The sequence below is a fragment of the Culex pipiens genome, chromosome 1, assembly GCF_016801865.2.
Source record: "Culex pipiens pallens isolate TS chromosome 1, TS_CPP_V2, whole genome shotgun sequence".
Taxonomy (NCBI): domain Eukaryota; kingdom Metazoa; phylum Arthropoda; class Insecta; order Diptera; family Culicidae; genus Culex; species Culex pipiens.
The window spans coordinates 3923414-3944549 of NC_068937.1; the positions used below are offsets into that span (position 1 = coordinate 3923414).

The 21136-nt window shown below is 32.3% G+C and overlaps 2 protein-coding genes across 2 annotated transcripts in view; one reads left to right on the forward strand and one right to left on the reverse strand.

Annotated features, from left to right (window-relative positions):
- The window catches only part of LOC120432241 (glutamate receptor-interacting protein 2), a 38383-nt gene extending 26215 nt beyond the window's left edge, over positions 1-12168 (reverse strand). Inside the window, exons 1-2 of the mRNA XM_039597415.2 lie at positions 11658-12168; positions 6522-7262 (exon numbers count right to left, since the gene is read on the reverse strand). Of these exons, the coding sequence (XP_039453349.1) occupies positions 6522-6828 (307 nt within the window). The 5' untranslated portion in view covers positions 6829-7262; positions 11658-12168. The remainder of the gene's footprint in view (positions 1-6521; positions 7263-11657) is intronic.
- Positions 1-21136, forward strand: part of LOC120432310 (uncharacterized) — a 72083-nt gene that overhangs the window by 42671 nt on the left and 8276 nt on the right. The window lies entirely within an intron of this gene.

Sequence of the window (21136 nt, forward strand, 5' to 3'; positions counted from 1 at the left end):
TTATAAATATTTTTCACGATTTAATGAGTATTATTCACAATTTAATGAGTATTATTCACAATTTCACGAATATTATTCATAATTTCATGAATATTATTCACAATTTCATGAATATTATTCACAATTACATGAATATTATTCACAATTTCATGAATATTATCCACAATTTCATGAATATTATTCACGATTTCATGAATATTATTGGAGATATCATGAATATGATTCGTGATTTTCATAAATATTATTCACAGGAATATCATTCACGATTTCATAAATATTATTCACGATTTATTGAGTATTATTCACAATTTCATGAATATTATTCAAAATTTGATGAATATTATTCACGATTTTATGATTATTATTCACGATTTCATGAATATTATTCGTGATATCATTCATGATTCATGACTTTCATGAATATTATTTCCATGAATATGATTCACGATTTCATGAATATGTTTCACGATTAAATTAGTGTTATTCATGGCGATTACATGACTATTATTCATGATTTAATGAGTATTATTCACGATTTCATGAATCCTATTCATGATTCAATGAGTAATATTCACGACTTCATGAATATAATTCATGATTTCATGAATTTTATTCACGATTTTATGAATGATTTCATGATTTTCATGAATATTATTCATTATTTCATAAATTGTGGTTTAAAATCGCGATTTCTGCGTTTTATGGTACAATATTCACGATTTCCAAAATTCTCTTTCTCCGTGTTTAATGTTCACGCCTGAACAACGATTGATCACGGCAATTGCAACTATTTCGTGGCGCGTGGGAGGAAGACAAATTGAGAGTTTTTTTCTAACCATCTGGCTGGTACCTTCGAAAAGTCAAACTTCAAAATGTCGCACATTTGCTCTTACGAGAAGGAATCCTTTGGCCTCATTAGCAAATAGCGCTCGCGCTCACGGTGAAAACTATTTTCCGCCGACAAATTGGCGCGAAACGCTTGCATACAATTTGTCACTCGGGGTCCCAAACTAACCCCTTGGCCGGTGGATTCGCTAATTAACGTCACTTTTGGCGTGAGTAATGTCACAGACTCTGGCAAAACGTCTTCATTTGTCGGGTTGATGGGTTCCCAGTTTCTTCTTCCTTCTCTAACCTATCAGATGAGTGTGTCTGGGGTGGCCTCGAAGGCTTGTGTTCTGATGATGGAAAATAAGCGATAAATTTAATCGAATTAAATCGAGACCGACGGCAGCAGTAAATGAACAGCTGACGAGGAAACTTCACACTTGCCTCTTAAATGTGCACCATTCATGCGATGTGGTTCAAGAAAGAGAGAGAGAGAGAGCAAGTCTCGTTACTTTATAGATTATCGCCATAAGTTACGGGAAGTGCAGTGGCCCTCGATTCGATACAGTGTGGCAATCTGGAGGGTAGAGTGGGAAATTGTCGGTGGAAATTTGACGAAACTTTGGAAATCGGAAAATTGGCAACCCTGCTTAACTTTGAGCTGTCAAAAACAGTGTTGCTAGGTTAACTTCTTCAATATTAAGATTTTTGAAAATACAAAAAAGTTGATTTGGCAACTCTGACAGAAATCTGTCAAAAAACTGCAGTGTTGCCAGTACTATCACTAATTTCAAAACTGTTTCAAAATCAACTTTCAATCAACGATCCGCGAAAGCGCGCCTTAACGACATGACAATGGGCTGGGTAAGCTAATTCAATTACTTCTCAGAGTGCGTTATGACTTCCCTAATGTTTCCGCGCACCTCAACCCAAGAATTCTTCATTTTCCGGTTCGATGAGCATTCGTGTGACGTTTGGAGATTTGGAGCGCCCGAAAAATCCGCTCAACCGTGGAAAAATCGCGGAGTGGATGACCTTAACAAAATGTAAAAAAAAAACCTCAGTCACTTACTTCTCTGAGTGCTCGTCGTACACAAATTAGCCTGGCTTTGTTGGAAATTGTGGCGTCATCGTGAAGGAAGCTTTTATTGCACCGTTGGGCGTGAGTATTACAAGCTGAGAAAGGGGCAGGGAGAGTCATTTTTCCCCGGTTTGAAAAAATGTCGTGTAACTGTTTGTCCATTTTTATGACGAAAATATGCTCCGTCATGCGCTGGGAAAAAAGGGTGTGAGAGCTTTTAGTAGGGTGCGAAAATGCAAAATTTGCCACAGTTTTAGCAAAAGAGGAGGGACTGAGATTTTCATCCAGACTATAAAGTTACTAGAAAGTTTTTTGGCAACCCTGTCTAGAGAACGTGAGAAATGAGAGAAAACGATAGTAATTTGGAGGAAAGAGAGTTACTCCTTTGCTCAATATCTGAATATAGGTGATATTTTTTTAATTTTCGTTTTGCAAAACTAACATGAAAATTACACAAACAAAAACATGTCATTTGAGCATTTTTTTCCTTTTTTTTTATTTTGCACTGAAAACAAAAATAATGCAGTTAAAAAATGCTCTTGAATTGCAACATTTTTTTTAATATGGAGCAATTCCAGCTCAAATCAGGAATTTTTCTGATACTTTTGTACCCGACCCTCTCCAATTTCAATGAAACTTTTTAGACATGTTATCCCAGGCCTATATAAGCCATTTTTGTGTATATGGAGCCAATAGTACTCGAAAATAACATTTGAGAAGGGCGTAAGGTATTTGAATATTGTTGTATTTTGCAATTTAAAAATTACTGTATCTCGAAGCCATTGCGTCGTATCCAAAAGTGGTCAAAGACAAACTTGAAGGAAATTGGACGGGCTTTCTGAAAAAAATACACTGAAACAAAAATACACGCCACTTCTATGAGATTTTTTGATTTTCAGGTCTAAAACTTAAATTTAAAGGTGTTGTCACGATTTTTTTTCGTTCAAAATTTTTGAGGAAATAGCCTTAGATGTCACCAAAAGACTGACGAAAAATGCAGGATGGTATGTCTCTCCTAAAAAAATACAAAAATCATTTACTAAAACTGTTTTTTTGAAAAGTGGTCTAAACGTCAATATTTTTGAAAACCGGCAGTGGGAATCGATTCTTCAGACAATTTTACATAAAAGTCTCTATATTGACCATTGTCCTATGTCCAATCATTGGGAAGATACAGCGGTTTTAAAAATAAAAATGATGAAAAAATGGGTTTTTGGTGGTTTTTGGCAATTTCTATACGACAGACTTGGTTTTTCAGTCTCGTTAATATTTTTACCGGAAAGCTCGTCCAATTTCCCATAAGTTTGCCTTCGACAGCATTTCAATAGGATGTAAGGGTTTGCAGTTATAAGCTTAATTACATTGTTAATAACTGAAAAGAGAATATTTTTTTCAGTGTGGTAGAAACCTGGATAGTAAATTAGCTTACGTAAATATCAAAACGAGTCAAATCAAAAAGCTGTCAAAGGCAAACTTATGGGAAATTGGACGAGCTTTCCGGTAAAAATATTAACGAGACTGAAAAACCAAGTCTGTCATATAGAAATTGCCAAAAACCACCAAAAACCCATTTTTTCATCATTTTTATTTTTAAAACCGCTGTATCTTCCCAAGGATTGGACATAGGACAATGGTCAATATAGAGACTTTTATGTAAAATTGTCTGGAGAATCGATTCCCACTGCCGGTTTTCAAAAATATTGACGTTTAGACCACTTTTCAAAAAAACAATTTTAGTAAATGATTTTTGTATTTTTTTAGGAGAGACATACCATCCTGCATTTTTCGTCAGTCTTTTGGTGACATCTTAGGCTATTTCCTCAAAAATTTTGAACGAAAAAAAATCGTGACAACACCTTTAAATTTAAGTTTTAGACCTAAAAATCAAAAAATCTCATAGAAGTGGCGTGTATTTTTGTTTCAGTGTATTTTTTTCAGAAAGCCCGTCCAATTTCCTTCAAGTTTGTCTTTGACCACTTTTTGATACGACGCAATTGCTTCGAGATACAGTAAATTTTAAATTGCAAAATACAAAAATATTTAAATACTTTACGCCCTTCTCAAATGTTATTTTCGAGTACTATTGGCTCCATATACACAAAAATGGCTTATATAGGCCTAGGATAACATGTCTAAAAAGTTTCATTGAAATCGGAGAGGGTCGGGTACAAAAGTACCAGAAAAATTCCTGATTTGAGCTGGAATTGCTCTATGCTGATGAAAAGAGTTTTAGCATGCCCAACATTAAAAGTTATGCGCGACATTTTAAACTCATTTCGCTTACTTTTCTTATTCACTGCTTGTAATTTTTTTTTTTAACTTAACAGATATCTCATCAAATTACACTATTTATTTATAATATTTTGTATTTCTGTCTTTTAGATTTTTTAGGAATTTAAATTTTAGTATTTTTCATTTTCTTTATTTTATTTTTTTGTGTATTTTAACATTCGCTTTTGAACATTGTTTTTAGAGCTGCTGGTTGCTAAGATACAGCTTCTTTAAGCTTTTTTTTTTGGAAAATGAGTTTGCCTCAGTGTTATCTAATTTTCTCAAATTTTTCAACTCGCGACATCTCGGAAATATCGGGTGAATTTCCAATGTTAAAAATTGAAATGTTGTAAAATTATCTGTAAAAAAAAGATGTTGAAATTTTTAATCTAGAATAACAATTGATAATGTCAAAACAAGTGTTTTAAGGTCTTTTAAAATGTTACTCTTGATCTAAAATTACGCAATTATTTTTAAAGAAATTCCACCTTCATTTCACAAAAGTTGCATTGTTTTACATTGAAAATTGAACCAATATTTCAGAGCAATCGCGAGTTGAAAAATAATGACTAATTAGATGACACTGAGAAAAAACTAATTTTGCACAAAATTTAAACTTCAAAAGGCCGTTAAAGGACCATCCATAAACCACGTGGACACTTTAGGGGGGGAGGGGGGTATGGCGATTGTCCACAACCCATACAAAAAAGTTTGTTGTCCACGAGGGGGGGGGGGGGGGGTAACAGACTCCCAAAAAACTGTCCACGTGGTTTATGGATGGTCCCTAAAAGGGAAAATATTCTCCACAATTCAATAATATTTTTAGCACAGGTGATTTTCCTTCTTAAAAAAAATAAATTGCAAATCTGATTTTATATCTTAAAAATTATTATTGAAGGTTTTGTTTGAGAATATTTTTAATTTATTTCCAGAAAAAATATTTTTTTTCAAAAATTTATAAATCCGGTACATTCTGGTTACCGAAGTTTCGATTATCCGAGAGTTTCAGATAATCGAATCATTACCAAAAAAATATATTTTTTTTAATTTTACTTTTAACCTCAAATTCGAGTTATGCGACCCCATTTTAGTCAAATTTGCCTTTTAGATAAAAAAAAAATGCATTTTTTCTATATTTCAGCCCGGCTACTTTGGCCGCCATCCATCCACCCACAATTCTAAATCATTTTAAAGTAGTTTATGGGTCATACTTGAGCTCGACAATCAAAAATTGGACAACGAAAAAAACAATTTCGTGATTCGTTTATCCGAAGTGAAATTTTTCCAAGGCCTTCGGATAATCGAGTCTGGACTGTACCAAATTTTGCACCATTCTAAACTCTAGCGCAAGAGATGCTCGTTAAGTCCTTGATAAATCGTCAAACCTTTTGTTTTCAAAAAATATTTCAGTCGGAAATAAATTACTTCGGATAATCGAAGTTTTTGTTATCTTATTTTTAGTCGTGGAGCTCAAATATGACCCCAAAAATGCTCTAAATTGATCTTAGAATTTGTAAGCCAAAATGGCGCCTAATATGAATTATGGAAAAATGAATTCATCTTACAAGCAACGTTGAAATTTGAATAATATTATTTTCAAAACGAAATTTTGCATGGATTTTCGCAGTGTTAGTTTTTTTTTTAGAAAAAAAAATAAAATTATTTCAAAATAATGGTTTTTTAACTATTTTTTTTTTCATTTTTAAACATCATGATTGGGTATCAAATCAAATAAAAATTCTGAACATTTCACACCAAAAATTCTAAACTTCTGAAATTAAATTTGAAATATTGCGTCTTGCACCCAACTATCAAATTATGAAAATTTAAGTACAGTCCAGACTCGATTATTCAAAGTCCTCAGGAATTTTTTTTGTTTGTCTTGTTTTTAATCCTTCAGCTCAAATATGACTCCAAAAAGCTACAAAAGGTTTTTTTGGAAATTGTAAATTCAAGATGGCGGCCAAAATGATGGTTATGAGATTATGAGAAAGTGTAATTTTATAATTAGGCAATCAACCATTCGAAATTTACTAAAATATAGTCGCAAAACAAGAATTTGATGTAAAAAAAGAAATAAAAAAAAAACTTTGAATAATCGAACTTTGGATATTCGTCACTCCGGATAATCGAGTCTGGACTGTACAACAAAAAATGTATTTGTTTTGTTTTCCAAATTGATCGGAAAGAATGTATAAATAAAAGTTTCACATGTTAATTTGGCTTGAAGTTTTAAAAATCCATTTAATCACCTAATTCCAAGTTATTTCCATGAACTCCTCAAAATTCCAAGCAAACCATCTTCCAATCTGTGACCCAATCCCGCGCACCAAAAACTCACCCGACATCATGCTCCCGGTCGCTCCCGGCGGTGCTGCCGATTGCTGCTGCAGCCCTGCTCCGGCCGACGGCGTCCCCGCGGCCGTTGTCACCGCGCCACCATTATTCGCCACCGCCGACGGGTTGATGAACGACGTCTCGACGCTATTATCCTCGAAGCTGTTGTTGCTGCTGCTGCTGTGGCCATTGAAGTTGCAGTTTTTGGACAGTGTGCCACCTCCCTTGCCACCACCACCACCACCACTTCCGGGTACACAGCTGCTTCCACTTCCACCGGAAGAAGATTTCTTCGATTTCCAAAGCTTCATGACTGCTGGCTGCTTTTTTTCCTCCTTCGTTTAGTTTTGTTGTTGTTTTTGCTGGCCTGCTGCGACGCCAAGAAAAATGACTTTTCACAGGTTTTTTATTTTTTGTTATTGTTGTGCAACGTGGCGCCGTCACGCTGTCGCCACTGTGTTACACCAGCGGAATCAATCTGTCAACTTGTTACAACTCAGCACGCGCAAATTTGCGAATAAAACGACCGACAGCTCGCGAGCGAGCGCGCTCCCGAGCACACCTCTCAGCACCACAAATCACTTTTGTTATTGTTTTGACGCGACGCCACCTACACGCTATTGCTGCGCCTTGCGCTCAAGCTGTCAGAAAAGTCGCGCGCGCCTCCTTCGATGCCGCCATGTTGCCAGCCGCCATTACTGTGCGTGCGTAAACCGCGCGACCGCTGAATGAAAAAGCGCGATTTCTGCGAAAGAAACAAAAAAAAACAACAGTAAATAAATTGACCACTGACCGAAACACTTGTACCCTCGCAAGTTCGTCCCATTCAGTGTTTAGAGAGCCGGAAAAGTAAAATAAATAAATATTCACAACAAACTGATTTTTTTTTCTTTCGCTTCGCCCTGCCCAAAAACACCCATAATTTTCCACAAGCGCCGAAAATCTATTTTTAAGACCCTTCGCGGCTTCAATCTTCGAGAAAATCTCGTTTTTTTCCGTCACATCACACTTCTTCCCACTATCGCGCGCCGTTGAAGTTCAGAAACTTTGCTGCTCTTCTTCTTTTTTAAAATTCGGTCGCATGCGATTTCATAACACATCTTGGACGTTCGTTGTAGTCTTGTTATTCTTTTTTATTTGGACATTAATTAACTCCCCGATTGGCCATTTTCGCGGCCATCCGCCGCCGCCTACTGCTCCTCCTCCTTCTTCAGTGTGAGTTTTTCATTCAAGCGAAACATTGTATAGTTTGGACCGCGCGAGAAGGAAAAACTGTCATCTTCTTCTTGGACTTTTTTCCCCCAAGGCAAGAGGAAATGGACACGATTCGGACGCCGGAGCCGGGATTGATGTTTCCGTTTTGTTCGGAGGAAGAAGGCAAAAAAAGTGCGTAATTAAGCCTCGGAGATGGATAGCAAATAGATTTCTTCTAGGTGCTTTCTGTTGTTGGAAACAGTCGGAAATAGATTTTTTTTTTCGGTGGTTCTGGATGACCAGGCGATTCCATCAAAATCGCTAAGTAGGCTACAAGCTACCATGTGTCTCCATGGCAACTTAAAATTTATTCATATTACAATAAAACGAAAATAATGTGCTATTTGTGAACAAGAAAATGTTATTTCCAAGAAGGCGGTCAATATGGCGATTTTGAAGTATAAAAAATATATTATTGTAGAGTAACAAGCAATTGGTCTCTCGAATTTGACTGATATGGTATACGCAGCAGACATGCATCGGCACTAAAAGCTCTTCTGAGCGGCACTCAGCTTGTTCTAGATGGCATTTGTGTTTGAAGTAATGTTACGCTTGCTACCCGTTGCAAACGACTTCTTTTTAATATGAAAAATGTGAAGAAAACATTGGTTTATTGAAAAAAAAATACGATTTTCGTTTAGTTATATTTTCATGTGTCTTTCTTATCCAAAAACTCAATTTAATAATCACTCCAGGTCATCGGGAGCTTTAAAGATTAACGTAATTCGTGTAATATGCCCAACAAGTTCTTATGAAAGAGGAGTTGAAGCGGATGCATGTCTGGGTCGCAGTACCTCATTTTAGTCAAATTGAGTGGTTGGTTGCCTGTTTTATTACCAAATATAACTTCTGAATATTCGTCAGAGCCATTTTGGCCGCCATCTTGGGTTTAAAATGTTTAAATTAAATTACAGCATATTAAGGATGAAATTTAAGCTCAACTACCCAAGACATTATCCCCTTCGGATAATCGAGTTTAGTATGGATTTGAAGCATTTTTTTTTAATTAGGTTTTTGATGTTTCAGAATTTGAATGTTAAAAACTTTAGAAAATACCTTTTTTTAAAACGATTTTTTTTAAATTCTAGCTAGAGACTTCCAAAATTAAAAAGAAAATTAGGATGATAAGAATATAAATAATTTATAATCTAAAAATTTCTAAATTTAATTATTTTCAGAAATTTTAATTGGTTTTGTTTATTTTAATTTATTTTGTTTTTTTTTTTATTTTAATTTTCCTTAATGTTCTATGAAGAATGTTTGAATCAAAAAAATTAAAAGCTTTAATATTTCAGAACGCTTTTTTTTATTTTGAAGATTTCACCATTTTTTATAATTGAAAGAATTCAAATAAATTAGAAAATATGAAGAATTATAGAGCCTTAGAATTTCAGTTTAATTAAATCTAAGAAGTTCTTTTAATTTAGATTATTGTATTTTAAAAAAAATCAGCTTTCAAGAGTTATGAATTTTAAAAAAGTACTTTATGAGCAGTGAGAATTTTTAAATAGAAATCTTGAATTAATAAAATTGGTTTTGAAACTTTGTAACTCATCAACTTTTAGAATTCAAAGATGTTTTCGAATATTATTTTGGTTTTTAATGATTTTAGAAATAAAAAAAATCAAAATTAAATATTATTACCTTACAGTTTTTAAAACCTCAAAACGTTGATTTTTTTAATTAAATTTTCCATTTTTTAATTTTTATAGGTTTTGGATTTTGAGGTTTGAAGATTTTAGAATTAAAAAAAATCATGGATTGGCCAATGCAAATGTTATTTCAAGTTTGTGTCTCTCACTCTATTGTAAAATTTTGAAATTTTATGTAAAAAAAAACCTGGAAACTTCTTGCAATAGGACCTTTATAACGCTTAGTTATACATTATTAATCCAAAATGCTAGTTACTTCTTTTTTTCAAATATTGATTTTTAGAACTACAAGTCGGAAAAAGACCTAACACAATAGAAAAAAAATATTTTTATAACTATTTGTTGATTTTTTGCGAATTTGTGACCGTAGCATAACTTTAATCATGTATAAAGCAGTTTGTGATACTTTTTGCTTAAATTAAGGCTTGAAATTTAGGGTTATACGCGCGCCACTAAGTAACTTTTTAACTATTTTTTGAAAAAAGATCATGATACCAAACATGTTCCAAGGATTAAGATAGACAATCAATATTTGAACAAAATTAAAGTTTTTGTATTCTCCCAGGCGATTTAGTGTCAAAAAAGGAAGTCGCTTACTTTTTAAAAAGGTCCTATGTACATAGGAAACCCATGGCGCATTGGTTGTTTTGAAAAAGTAATATAGAAGTTGGTACACGATTTTTTTTCAATAATTTTCAATCCACCCTTCCATTTTGGATAAAGTCTTGAAGACTGTAAAAAGAATAATTCGAGCAAAACAATGTAGATGGACCAAAGCCGAAGTGTAAACAAACAGTCTGTCCTGCCTACGTCTGTGGCTGTTAACATTAGAAACGAGCAGGACAGACTGTCTGCCTGTGTGGATCAATCGGACCGCGCACTGGACTCACAATCCAGAGGTCGCCGGTTCGAATCCCGGGGCGGACGCAAAAAATTCTAAGTGTAAATATAGGTATTCGGTGCCCTCTCCCCGTGCCCATACCTTCACACTTAGGAGACCCGGGAGGCGGAGTCTTGTCGCAAAAAGAACGATACACGCCTGTGGATCCGTTGACGAAACCGCAAGGTTTAAGAGGGCCACATTATAAGGTGTTACGTCGATTCCGTTTTTAGGACAGACTCTTTGTGTACACTTCGGCTTTGGCCCATTTGCAATGTTTCGCTTGATTTTTTTTTGGAAGAACACCCGTAACGTTAAGTATACTTAGACAACTTTTTTTTAAATATAAAAGATTTAAGATTTGACAACCCTATCAAAAGTTATAAGCACTTACGTGGTATTTTTAATGTTTTTTTAGCCGCATCTAAGATATTTTGATGAAAATTATGCCCGGTTACATCAAGAGACTCATCGTTGATTAGGTAATAGAAAGATCTGCCCGATGAGGCAAAAAGATGTAAAATCTAACAACCCTATCAAAAGTTGTGAGCACTTAAGCAGTAATGCATTTTTTTTAAAGCTAGATCTCAAATTCTCAGATAAAAAATGATGGTTGAACCCCCATCATGTGACCTGTCGTTGAATGGGTTTTCGGAAGACTTTGTTACTCTTCTGGGTCCTCCAAAGTGTTCTGAAATACAGATATTGGAGTCTATCTTCGTAACAACAAAATTCTACCGAGTTTTCGATCATGGTTCATATTTAGTGATGTCCCTCGGACCCCTTTGGCAATACTTTGAGCTCTTTGCACCACTTTTAGAATATTCTGTGATACATCTCAAAAGTGATCCAAAGAGTTCGAAGTGTAGATAAAGGGTTGCGAAGACATCACTGAAGATAAATTACCTTTTAAATTATATGCAACTTTGCCATAGCCACAAATTCGTTCGAAAAATGTATTCTCAATATACAGTGAAACCGCTTTTTACGCGGTGTGTTACGTTTTTCTAATTTGTAGATTCCTCTGGAACTACACAAAGCAATTTGTAGGCTTTGTTCAGATCTATAAAACACTTTCTGAAGTTCGCAAAAAATGTGTATGGTTTAAGAGAAATCTTCGAAACAAAAAGCATAACGCCACCTCGTAAAAAGAGGTTTCCCTGTACCGATTTAGCATTTTGGTATGGAAGATTACCTTTAAATACAAGCTTCGAAATGAATTACATTGTTAGCCTTTATTTAATTGCCATAAATATTTATCGTTCGTAAAAATCAACTCAATTCAATAAATTTGATCAAACTACCTCCGATTTGTATGAAAGTCTTTTAAAAGTTAACTTATTTGCCATCTTACCCGGTCCTTCCCAACTAAGCAACCCGTCGTGACACTCCGTGTCACATTCACCGACCAGCAAATCACACACAAACACCCAAACCCTCGTGGTGTATTTTCCTTCTAAAATGCTGTGATGCTTCTGATTGATTCACTGTCTCACGATCACGACAATTTCCCAACAATTCACATTTAATGGCCAGTTTCGCAAAACATTCACTTTTTTTTCTTCACCGCTTGGTTCCCTCGAAATCTCCCGCGAACCTTCAGGCAAAACGATAAGCAATAACCGTTTAAATTCCACTTGCATAAAAAGAAATTACGGATTTTCGCTTTTTTCCGCAAAAGAAAATCCGATCGTAGAGTGCTCTGCTTTTCCTCTTCCTTCAACACACGGCGCGAAATCACACAAACACTCACGAAACGTCGCACGCACGCACGATCACAAACACCGCACCAGACTACCGCACGACCGACGACGACCGACGCCAACTGCGATCAGCTCCGTTCGAGTGCCGAAAATTGTCTGTCGCGACCAGTGTTACCACATGCTCGTCTGTATCAGAGGGTCCAAAAATCTGTCTTATCTGCACCAAGCATGGCGAATATCTGTACCATTATCTGTACGGTATTTTTTTTTGTAAAAAACTTTTTTTTAACATGCATTTTGAACAATCTTATGACAACACTAAATGCTGATATGCAGCTCGGAAGGAACGCAAAACTCCATATAAAAACACCCAAGAAACGGCCAAGGAAAGACGTTCCTTCGCGCGATGTTTGTTTGCAAAATGTTCTAGTGAAAAAACTTAAATATTCAGAATTTGTTTATTTTATTGCAACTGAAAGTTATAAATGTATTTATAATTTTGTAATCGATATTATAATATTGAAAATTCCGAATTGCCTTATGATGCCGAATCTCAAAAAGCAGAATCTTGAAATTAAAAGGAAGGATTTTGTATTTTGCTTGAAAAGAAGTAAACCAAAGGGAAAATCCATAAACACACAGTTTTAAAAATTTCAATATTAAAAATAAAAAAATCTAAGATTAAAAAAATAAAAAGAAATAAGTATACAAAAAAAATTAAAAATAACAAATTCAAAGCTTAAAAATTCTTAAAATTAAAAATTAATAAAATTAAAATAATATAATTTAATAATTCATATATTCAAAATCCTTCAAATAATAAAATAAAATCTAAATAAAATCTAGAATTTAAAATCATACCCAGATTGAAAATTTAAAAAGATCAAAGAATTTAGGAAATTAAGAATTTAAGAATTTCAGAATTTAAGAATTTAAGAATTTAAGAATTTAACAATTTAAGAATTTAAGAATTTAAGAATTTAAGAATTTAAGAATTTAAGAATTTAAGAATTTAAGAATTTAAGAATTTAAGAATTTAAGAATTTAAGAATTTAAGAATTTAAGAATTTAAGAATTTAAGAATTTAAGAATTTAAGAATTTAAGAATTTAAGAATTTAAGAATTTAAGAATTTAAGAATTTAAGAATTTAAGAATTTAAGAATTTAAGAATTTAAGAATTTAAGAATTTAAGAATTTAAGAATTTAAGAATTTAAGAATTTAAAAATTTAAGAATTTAAGAATTTAAGAATTTAAGAATTTAAGAATTTAAGAATTTAAGAATTTAAGAATTTAAGAATTTAAGAATTTAAGAATTTAAGAATTTAAGAATTTAAGAATTTAAGAATTTAAGAATTTAAGAATTTAAGAATTTAAGAATTTAAGAATTTAAGAATTTAAGAATTTAAGAATTTAAGAATTTAAGAATTTAAGAATTTAAGAATTTAAGAATTTAAGAATTTAAGAATTTAAGAATTTAAGAATTTAAGAATTTAAGAATTTAAGAATTTAAGAATTTAAGAATTTAAGAATTTAAGAGTTTAAGAATTTAAGAATTTAAGAATTTAAGAATTTAAGAATTTAAGAATTTAAGAATTTAAGAATTTAAGAATTTAAGAATTTAAGAATTTAAGGATTTAAGAATTTAAGAATTTAAGAATTTAAAAATTTAAGAATTTAAGAATTTAAGAATTTAAGAATTTAAGAATTTAAGAATTTAAGAATTTAAGAATTTAAGAATTTATGAATTTAAGAATTTAAGAATTTAAGAATTTAAGAATTTAAGAATTTAAGAATTTAAGAATTTAAGAATTTAAGAATTTAAGAATTTAAGAATTTAAGAATTTAAGAATTTAAGAATTTAAGAATTTCAGAATTTCAGAATTTCAGAATTAAGGAATTTAAGAAGTTAGGAATTTCAGAATTTCAGAATTTCAGAATTTAGGAATTTAATAATTTAAGTTAGGGGACCATCCATAAACCACGTGGACACTTTAGGGGGGGGGGGGGTATGGGGATTGTCCACGATCCATACAAAAATGTTTTTTTTTGTATGGACAATTGTCCACGAAGGGGGGGGGGGGATAACAGATTCCCAAAAAAGTGTCCACGTGGTTTATGGATGGTCCCTAGACTGTAATCCATATTCATACAGACTGCAGTCCCGATTGACCCAGTTGACGGTACAAAACATAATTTATAGAAAACATTCAATAAAATTTACTTTGACCAGATTCCATTTATTAAAAAGTTTAATGTGACATAATGGCGTTACCTTTCAAGAAACAAATAATAATGTTTTGAAAAACGAGGATTATTTTTTTTAATATTCAGGCAACTACAAGGCGTTAATATAATTTAAAAATATATTCAAATTAATAAAAAAAAAATACAATAAACTTTATGACTCATTATTTTCTGTATGATTCAGTACAACTTTTATTGAATTTTTGAAGTATTTTATAACTTTATTAGAACGAAATGCTATAAATTATTTTTATTAGGTCCTTGTCAGTACAGAAACCTGGTTAGCAATGAGTCTGCTATTGTAAATGCAGTTTTCTTAAACCTAAGAAAAACCTAAAACTACAGAGGATCTTGTGTGTAAATGTTAGTGGGAGGGAGCCAATTACCCGCGGCGTACTGAGGGTTAGTATTATGAGAGACTCCTAGTTCAAAATATTAATAAATAAATAATATGACCGGCTCCGTGGCTTAATGGTTACGGATTCTGCCTCATAAGCAGAAGGTTCAGGGATCAAATCCCGGCCGGTACCTTTGAAATTTGGAATCAGGAATTTGAACTTTAAATATGAACAAAAACGAAAATGAATCAGGTGGGATTCGAACTCGCACCTCTGGATTGGTGGTCTGGGACGCTAAGCAGTCGGCCATCAGAAGGTTTACACTCTAGCAGTGAATTTATACGTAGTGTTGAAACATGTTATCTTCTCATATTAAATGCGCGTTGATCCCTGATTTGCCTGACGGGATTGGAAGTCTAAATATAGATCGAGTTTCCTTCAGATGCTTGCTTCTATGTTTAGGCGGGGCCGAACAATGCCCAGCGATCTCGGAATTGGACCGCAAGGAGCTCTGTCATTCTGAAACGGGTCGCTGAAAGCAGCGCGAGAGCTATCACCACCTAATACCCGGGACTGAGATAAGTTGTATCAGCATTCGGCATATACAAAGCCTGATACAAACTATACTTTCCCATAATATCGCTACCGGTTAGCGGGTATTGGATTGGATCACACACTCACACACACACTCCTAGTTCAAAATATTCTAGCATAAATGGATCTAAGATCGTTAAAAAATATAAGCATGATCCATTTCTAAACGTTTCAAAAGTTAAACTAGATTTATTCAATGAAAAGTTCTTAAATGTTGAGATAGTTGCAATAACTTAACTATTCAATAATATCATTTTGAGTAAGAATCTGTTTTATCTGAAAATCTGTACAAATCAGTACGGTGACCCAAATATCTGTCATCTGTACGTACAGATTCTGTACTCAGATCTTTGCTGAAAATCTGTACCATGACAGATAAATCTGTACATGTGGCAACGCTGGTCGCGACGAGGGAGTTTGAGCCTGTGCGCGCTCTCGGCGATTTTCCGCGGCTGCTTATTGGAAAATCGCTTTGGATATGCAGTGAGAGAGAGAGAGCGAGAGCGAACGAAAGAGAGATAGAGAGGAGGAGGAAAATGAGAGCATTTTTTGGCAAGCATTCCGATACACACAGAGACGGAGAGTCTGTCTGGCTGGCTGGCTGGCTGGCTAACTATCAAAGTAAGCGTTTTGTCTGTTCTTGGTGTGCGGAAAAAACACTCGTGGTGTGCTGCGATGGGGAAACGTGGAAAATGGGAAAACTTGGTGTGTTTCCGATAGGGGTGCCTATGAGTGAAGGGATGCTCATTTTTGATTTATTTATTTATTTTTTGCCAAACATGTCATGCCAAACAAAAGTAGTTTCTTTTTTAAATTTTAGATTTTTTTTATCTCAATTTATCAATATAAACTATCAAAAAATTAGTCTACAATCTTTATCTCTCCTTCTCCCTCCCCTTCTGGGAGAGTGGCGAGAAAAACTAATAATAATAACACAACAGCAAAAAATACAGAGTAGGCTGGGTGGTGGTTGGGTGGAAAAATGAAAAACGTAAAAGGAACGGCTGTTCGAAATAGTAAATAGTGGTGGAGCTCTCCACAGGGTACGGTGTGGTCGAAAATGAATTTTAAAGAAAAAAAACTTATGTTTTAATTAATTGAACATTTTTTAGTTATTAAAAACAATTATGACAATATTTTGAAATGTTTTTAAATTGGTAATATTTTCTTCCTCAATCAATAGAAAAAACATATCCTTGGTAAAAGAAAGGGTAGGGGAAATTCTCGTATGTTTGGCAGGTTAAGCACTCGCTCCTAACTCCATCCAATTTACTGATTTTCACTATTTAAACAACTAATTTTGCAAAACTTTTGATAGAAACTTGCTTGCTCACTTCTTATTGAGCTATCTATCACTCGATTTCAGTTGAAAACGCTTTTAATTAGCTTTAATTGAATGTCAAAGTTCTGACCTGCCAACATTAGAGGCACGCTGGAATTAGATGCTGTTCCCCTAAGTCTCTATAAATTTCAAGTTTTTATAAAAAAATGCTCTAAAAATAAAAGTTAAAAAGAGTTCATTTTGGTAAATCTCTATGAATTTCACAGTCTAAAAAGTTACCCTTCTTTATAGAATTTTTAGTTTTGAAAAAGATATATTTTTTATGATTTCAAATTTCAAACATGGCAAAAACTAAAAACTAAAAACTAAAAACTAAAAACTAAAAACTAAAAACTAAAAACTAAAAACTAAAAACTAAAAACTAAAAACTAAAAACTAAAAACTAAAAACTAAAAACTAAAAACTAAAAACTAAAAACTAAAAACTAAAAACTAAAAACTAAAAACTAATAATTATAATTAATTTAAAAAATATAATTATATTCCATTTAAATCAGGAAAACTTCTGTAAAAAATTGAATTAAATTTTCAAGACATATTTTTAAAAATTTCAACAACTTTTTATATTTAAAAAAATCTTAGCAATTTCACAAAAGAAGATATGTTAAAAATCAGACTTTTTGTCTTAAAACTATTAGAATAACTACTCATGTTTGATAGAAAACTTAAAAAAAATGTGAGAAAAAACGAGACAAAATTCAGTTTCTTTTTTAACATTTTCACCACGAAAAAAATATTTATTTGCACTAGAGGTGGGCAAAAAAAGAGCGAGCCGCTTAAAGAGCCGGTTTACTGAAAAGAGCAACTGAATCGTGGCTCACACAAAAAGAACCGCGTTTTTTTTAAACTTCGGTCTTTTGAAAGAACCGGCTGAGGATGGCATGATTTTTGTTATAAATATAATTTATTTAATTTCCAAAAAAATAGTATCAAATTTATTTTAGAGAATTGAAAATTCAATTTCAAATATTTTAATGCTTATTAAAATTATTCCCAAAATTAAACGATTTTTTGTACATAAAGTATTACCGGAATACAAATTTGAGCATTTCAAATTGCCTAATGTGTAAAATATTACCAAAAATCTACTGAATAGTTTAGAGATTTTGGAAAAAAATAAATAAATCCTTTTGTCCGATTAAACTTTAGCGTTTATAGAACAAAATATCAGCATAAGTTCAATTCTTGCAGAAGTAAAAGCAATTTTAATATAAATAGCAATTTTTCCAACATCCTAGATTTAAGTTTGGATGCCATTCAATTACTCGAATGTTTAGGTTCGAGTAGAAATCTTGACATAGAGACCACCAAGACCTATGGTTTTTCAAGGGCATCTTCTCGTTTTCAGTTTTAAATTTTTTATCAAATAATTTGTAAAAGTCCAATGTGAAATAACTTCACACGATTCTTTAAAAAAAAAAACCGTTTTATCTAAATTTTTAAAAAGAGCGAAAGATCCGTTCAAAAGAGCATCTCTTTTTTATGAGCGAACGAAAATGGACGGCTCTTAAAAAGAGCGGTTTGGCCCACCTCTAATTTGCACTGTTTTAGTTTTTGTTATTCAATAAAAAAATGTTTTATGATTTTTTAAACCTTTTAGCGCACCGTTGCTCTCCTCAAAAATTGCAGTTTAAGACCGAAAAAAACAAGAAAAGAAGACACCAACGCCGCACCAACTGTCACGATACTATATTATGAAGCCATCCAGTTTATACGGACTTGCTTTTTAGTTTGGACATTATTGCTTCTACTGCTGTAGAGACAGTGCTTTTAGCTAGGGTAATTGTTGCTATGTTGGAAAAAAAAATAATTTCATAAAATTTCTTTTAGATTTTTTTTGTTAAAAAAATAAAATGAAATTTCATAAAAATTATTACAAAAATTTCAAACGATCAAAAAAAACATGCCAACCACTTAGTCTCCTCCTCAACCCCTTCCAAAAACAAACAATGCAAACCTCTGAGTCTTAGTTGGCACCCAGAGAGGAGTCGAACCGATCCAGTAGTCGCTGAGGAAAAAGAAATAAACGCACTTTTTTGAGTCACCACACCACAGCCCATTGTTTTGGACGATTTCAGTCACGCGCGCACGGGAAGAAAATGAGGAAAATCCAATCACGGCTTGCTGCGACTCCTCACCGTGTCAAGCACGGTGAGTGATGGTGAGGAAATTTCTGGGGGGTCGGTTGTGAACTACGTAGTTGGTTCAAATTTTGTAACTTTTCTCTATTTGTTACTATTTTTATTTATATTTGTAGAAAATTTATGAAAAAATACGTAATTTTTGTTTGTTTTCCGATTCTTCTCATTCTGTACGATATTCCTAATGGAGTGGCTAAACAATTCAAACTCAAAGACGGTAAGATAGGGTGCATTCAGACAGAAATGATGGGCACGTGTGTGTTCCCACTGAATGCTAATGGTTTCGAATAAATCAAAGTTCCGTCACAAAGAAAAGTTTAACTTTTACTAACCTTCGTCAACATGTTATATTATGCCGCACTCTCAAACACTCCACTATCGTTTTGCTTCGTTGACCTACATCAAGGAGCAAGTGCAATCATATCGCATATAAGAGGGGAGGAAAACTTGGCGCCTTTATGCTAAAAGCATATGTTTGTCCATTTCTTGTAGTGGGTCTGTGAACTTGTTTTACTTCCTGCTTTCCCAACTAGAACACTTCTTTTTCGCTTTTTTTTTTTACTTGTCTGATTTTTGTTATATCATCCTTTTATTATTTGCTTCCTATTTAACCCTTTCAGGCCTGAATTATCAAAAAAATATTTTTTTAGTTAATGATGGGAAAATGATTTTTAAGACCATGCGAAAATTATAGGCTAGTTTTGGAAATTTTGATATTTGGGTCATATATGACCCATCAGGCTCGAAAGGGAAATGGAACTGTTTTGCATTTTTCTTCTCTTTTTAGTTTAGAAGTCGACATGTTTTTGTCCAAATTGGTTATGGTGATTTGTGGTTGTGGCCAAAATTATCTTCAAATGTAATGGAGAGTTTGCTTGATGAACCGTATTCACTGGGTCTTCGTATGATTTACATTTTGTGACATTTATCAATGAAACATATCTTATGAAAACTTTCATCAATGGGGGCGAATCAGGATTAAATACAGAATAAGAATAGTAGTTTTTAAAGCATTTAATGCTTTTAAATCCGGAATTGCTCAGAATTTGCTGGAACAATCCAAAAATTGTCCTGATTCGCCCCGTGTAATGAATATAAAGCCAAACATACAATATAATAACCCTACCGCACCGCACTACTCAGTTTTCAATAATTAAAAAATTAAAAAAAAACTTTTTTTTCAATAATTCATTCATTGAAAATTTTTAAAGATTCACAAATTCAAAAATTAAGAGATATAATGATTTGAAAATTCTGAAATTCAAATTACAAGTATTCATAAATTCATTATAATTAAAAAATTAAAAAAAAGAATTCTAAAACCTTAAAATTAAAAATTTCAGGCTTCTAACACATAAAAAATATGATTTAAAAATAATTAAATAAACTTAAAAATCTAAATAAATTAGGGTTTGTTAAATAATAAATTTAAAAATTCCCTAATTCAAAATTTCGGCTATCCAAAAATTAAAAAATCTAAATAATCTAAATTTTAAAATTCAAAAATCGAGGGATTCCGCCAAAATTTTACTCCGGGTAATCGATACGATATTTTTTTCAAAATGTGGTTTTTTAAATAAATCTAAAATTTAATTAAATTCAACAAAAACACAAATCTTCAAAAAAATAAAATTAATGCTCGGAAATTAGATAATGTAGAAATTTTGAAGAATTGGAAAATTTTAAATTCAAAAATCTTTGAACGATTGCTCTTAATTCAGCCATTAAAAAAAATTAGGGATTCAAAAATTCGAAATTTATAGAAACACAATCATTTGAAAATTTTGAAATTCAAAATCCAAATATTCATTAAATCATTAATTAAAAAAAAGAGAAATCCTAAAACCTTAAAAATTTAACAAACATATAAAAAAAGTTTAAAAATTCTCAAATTCAAAAAATTTAAAAATATTTTTTTAATCTGAAAATTATATAACTCAAAATTTAAAAAAAAAATCAAAAATCTATGATCATCGCCAAAAGTTTACTCCAGATAATCGGCATGATTTTTTATCAAAATTTGAATCATTAACCTAAAATATGATTCCAACAATTCTATAAAGTTATCTGATTTTCTGTAATTGAGGAAATTATGATTTTAAAAATTCTCAATCTTCATTTTATCAATTTTGTTTCTTTTTTGATTTATTATTTTATTTTGTGAATCTGAGATTTCAAAAAATTAAGAATTAAGTATAAATGTAATAATTAAAAATTTTGTAAAAAAAATTAATGTGGAATTCAAGATTGATAATTTAAAAAGTTTATTTTATAATTCGATTTCTGAATTCTTTATTTTTTATGCTTGTTTGTTTGTTCAAGAATTTTTCAATTTAAGTTCAATTTTTATTTTTTCCTTTTGCTTTGCTGATAGTTTTATTTTTAGTATAGTAAAAATTTAAAACAGATTCTAATTTTAGAATTTTTTTGGATTCATATGTTCAAAAGTACAAAAGATATAAAAAAAACA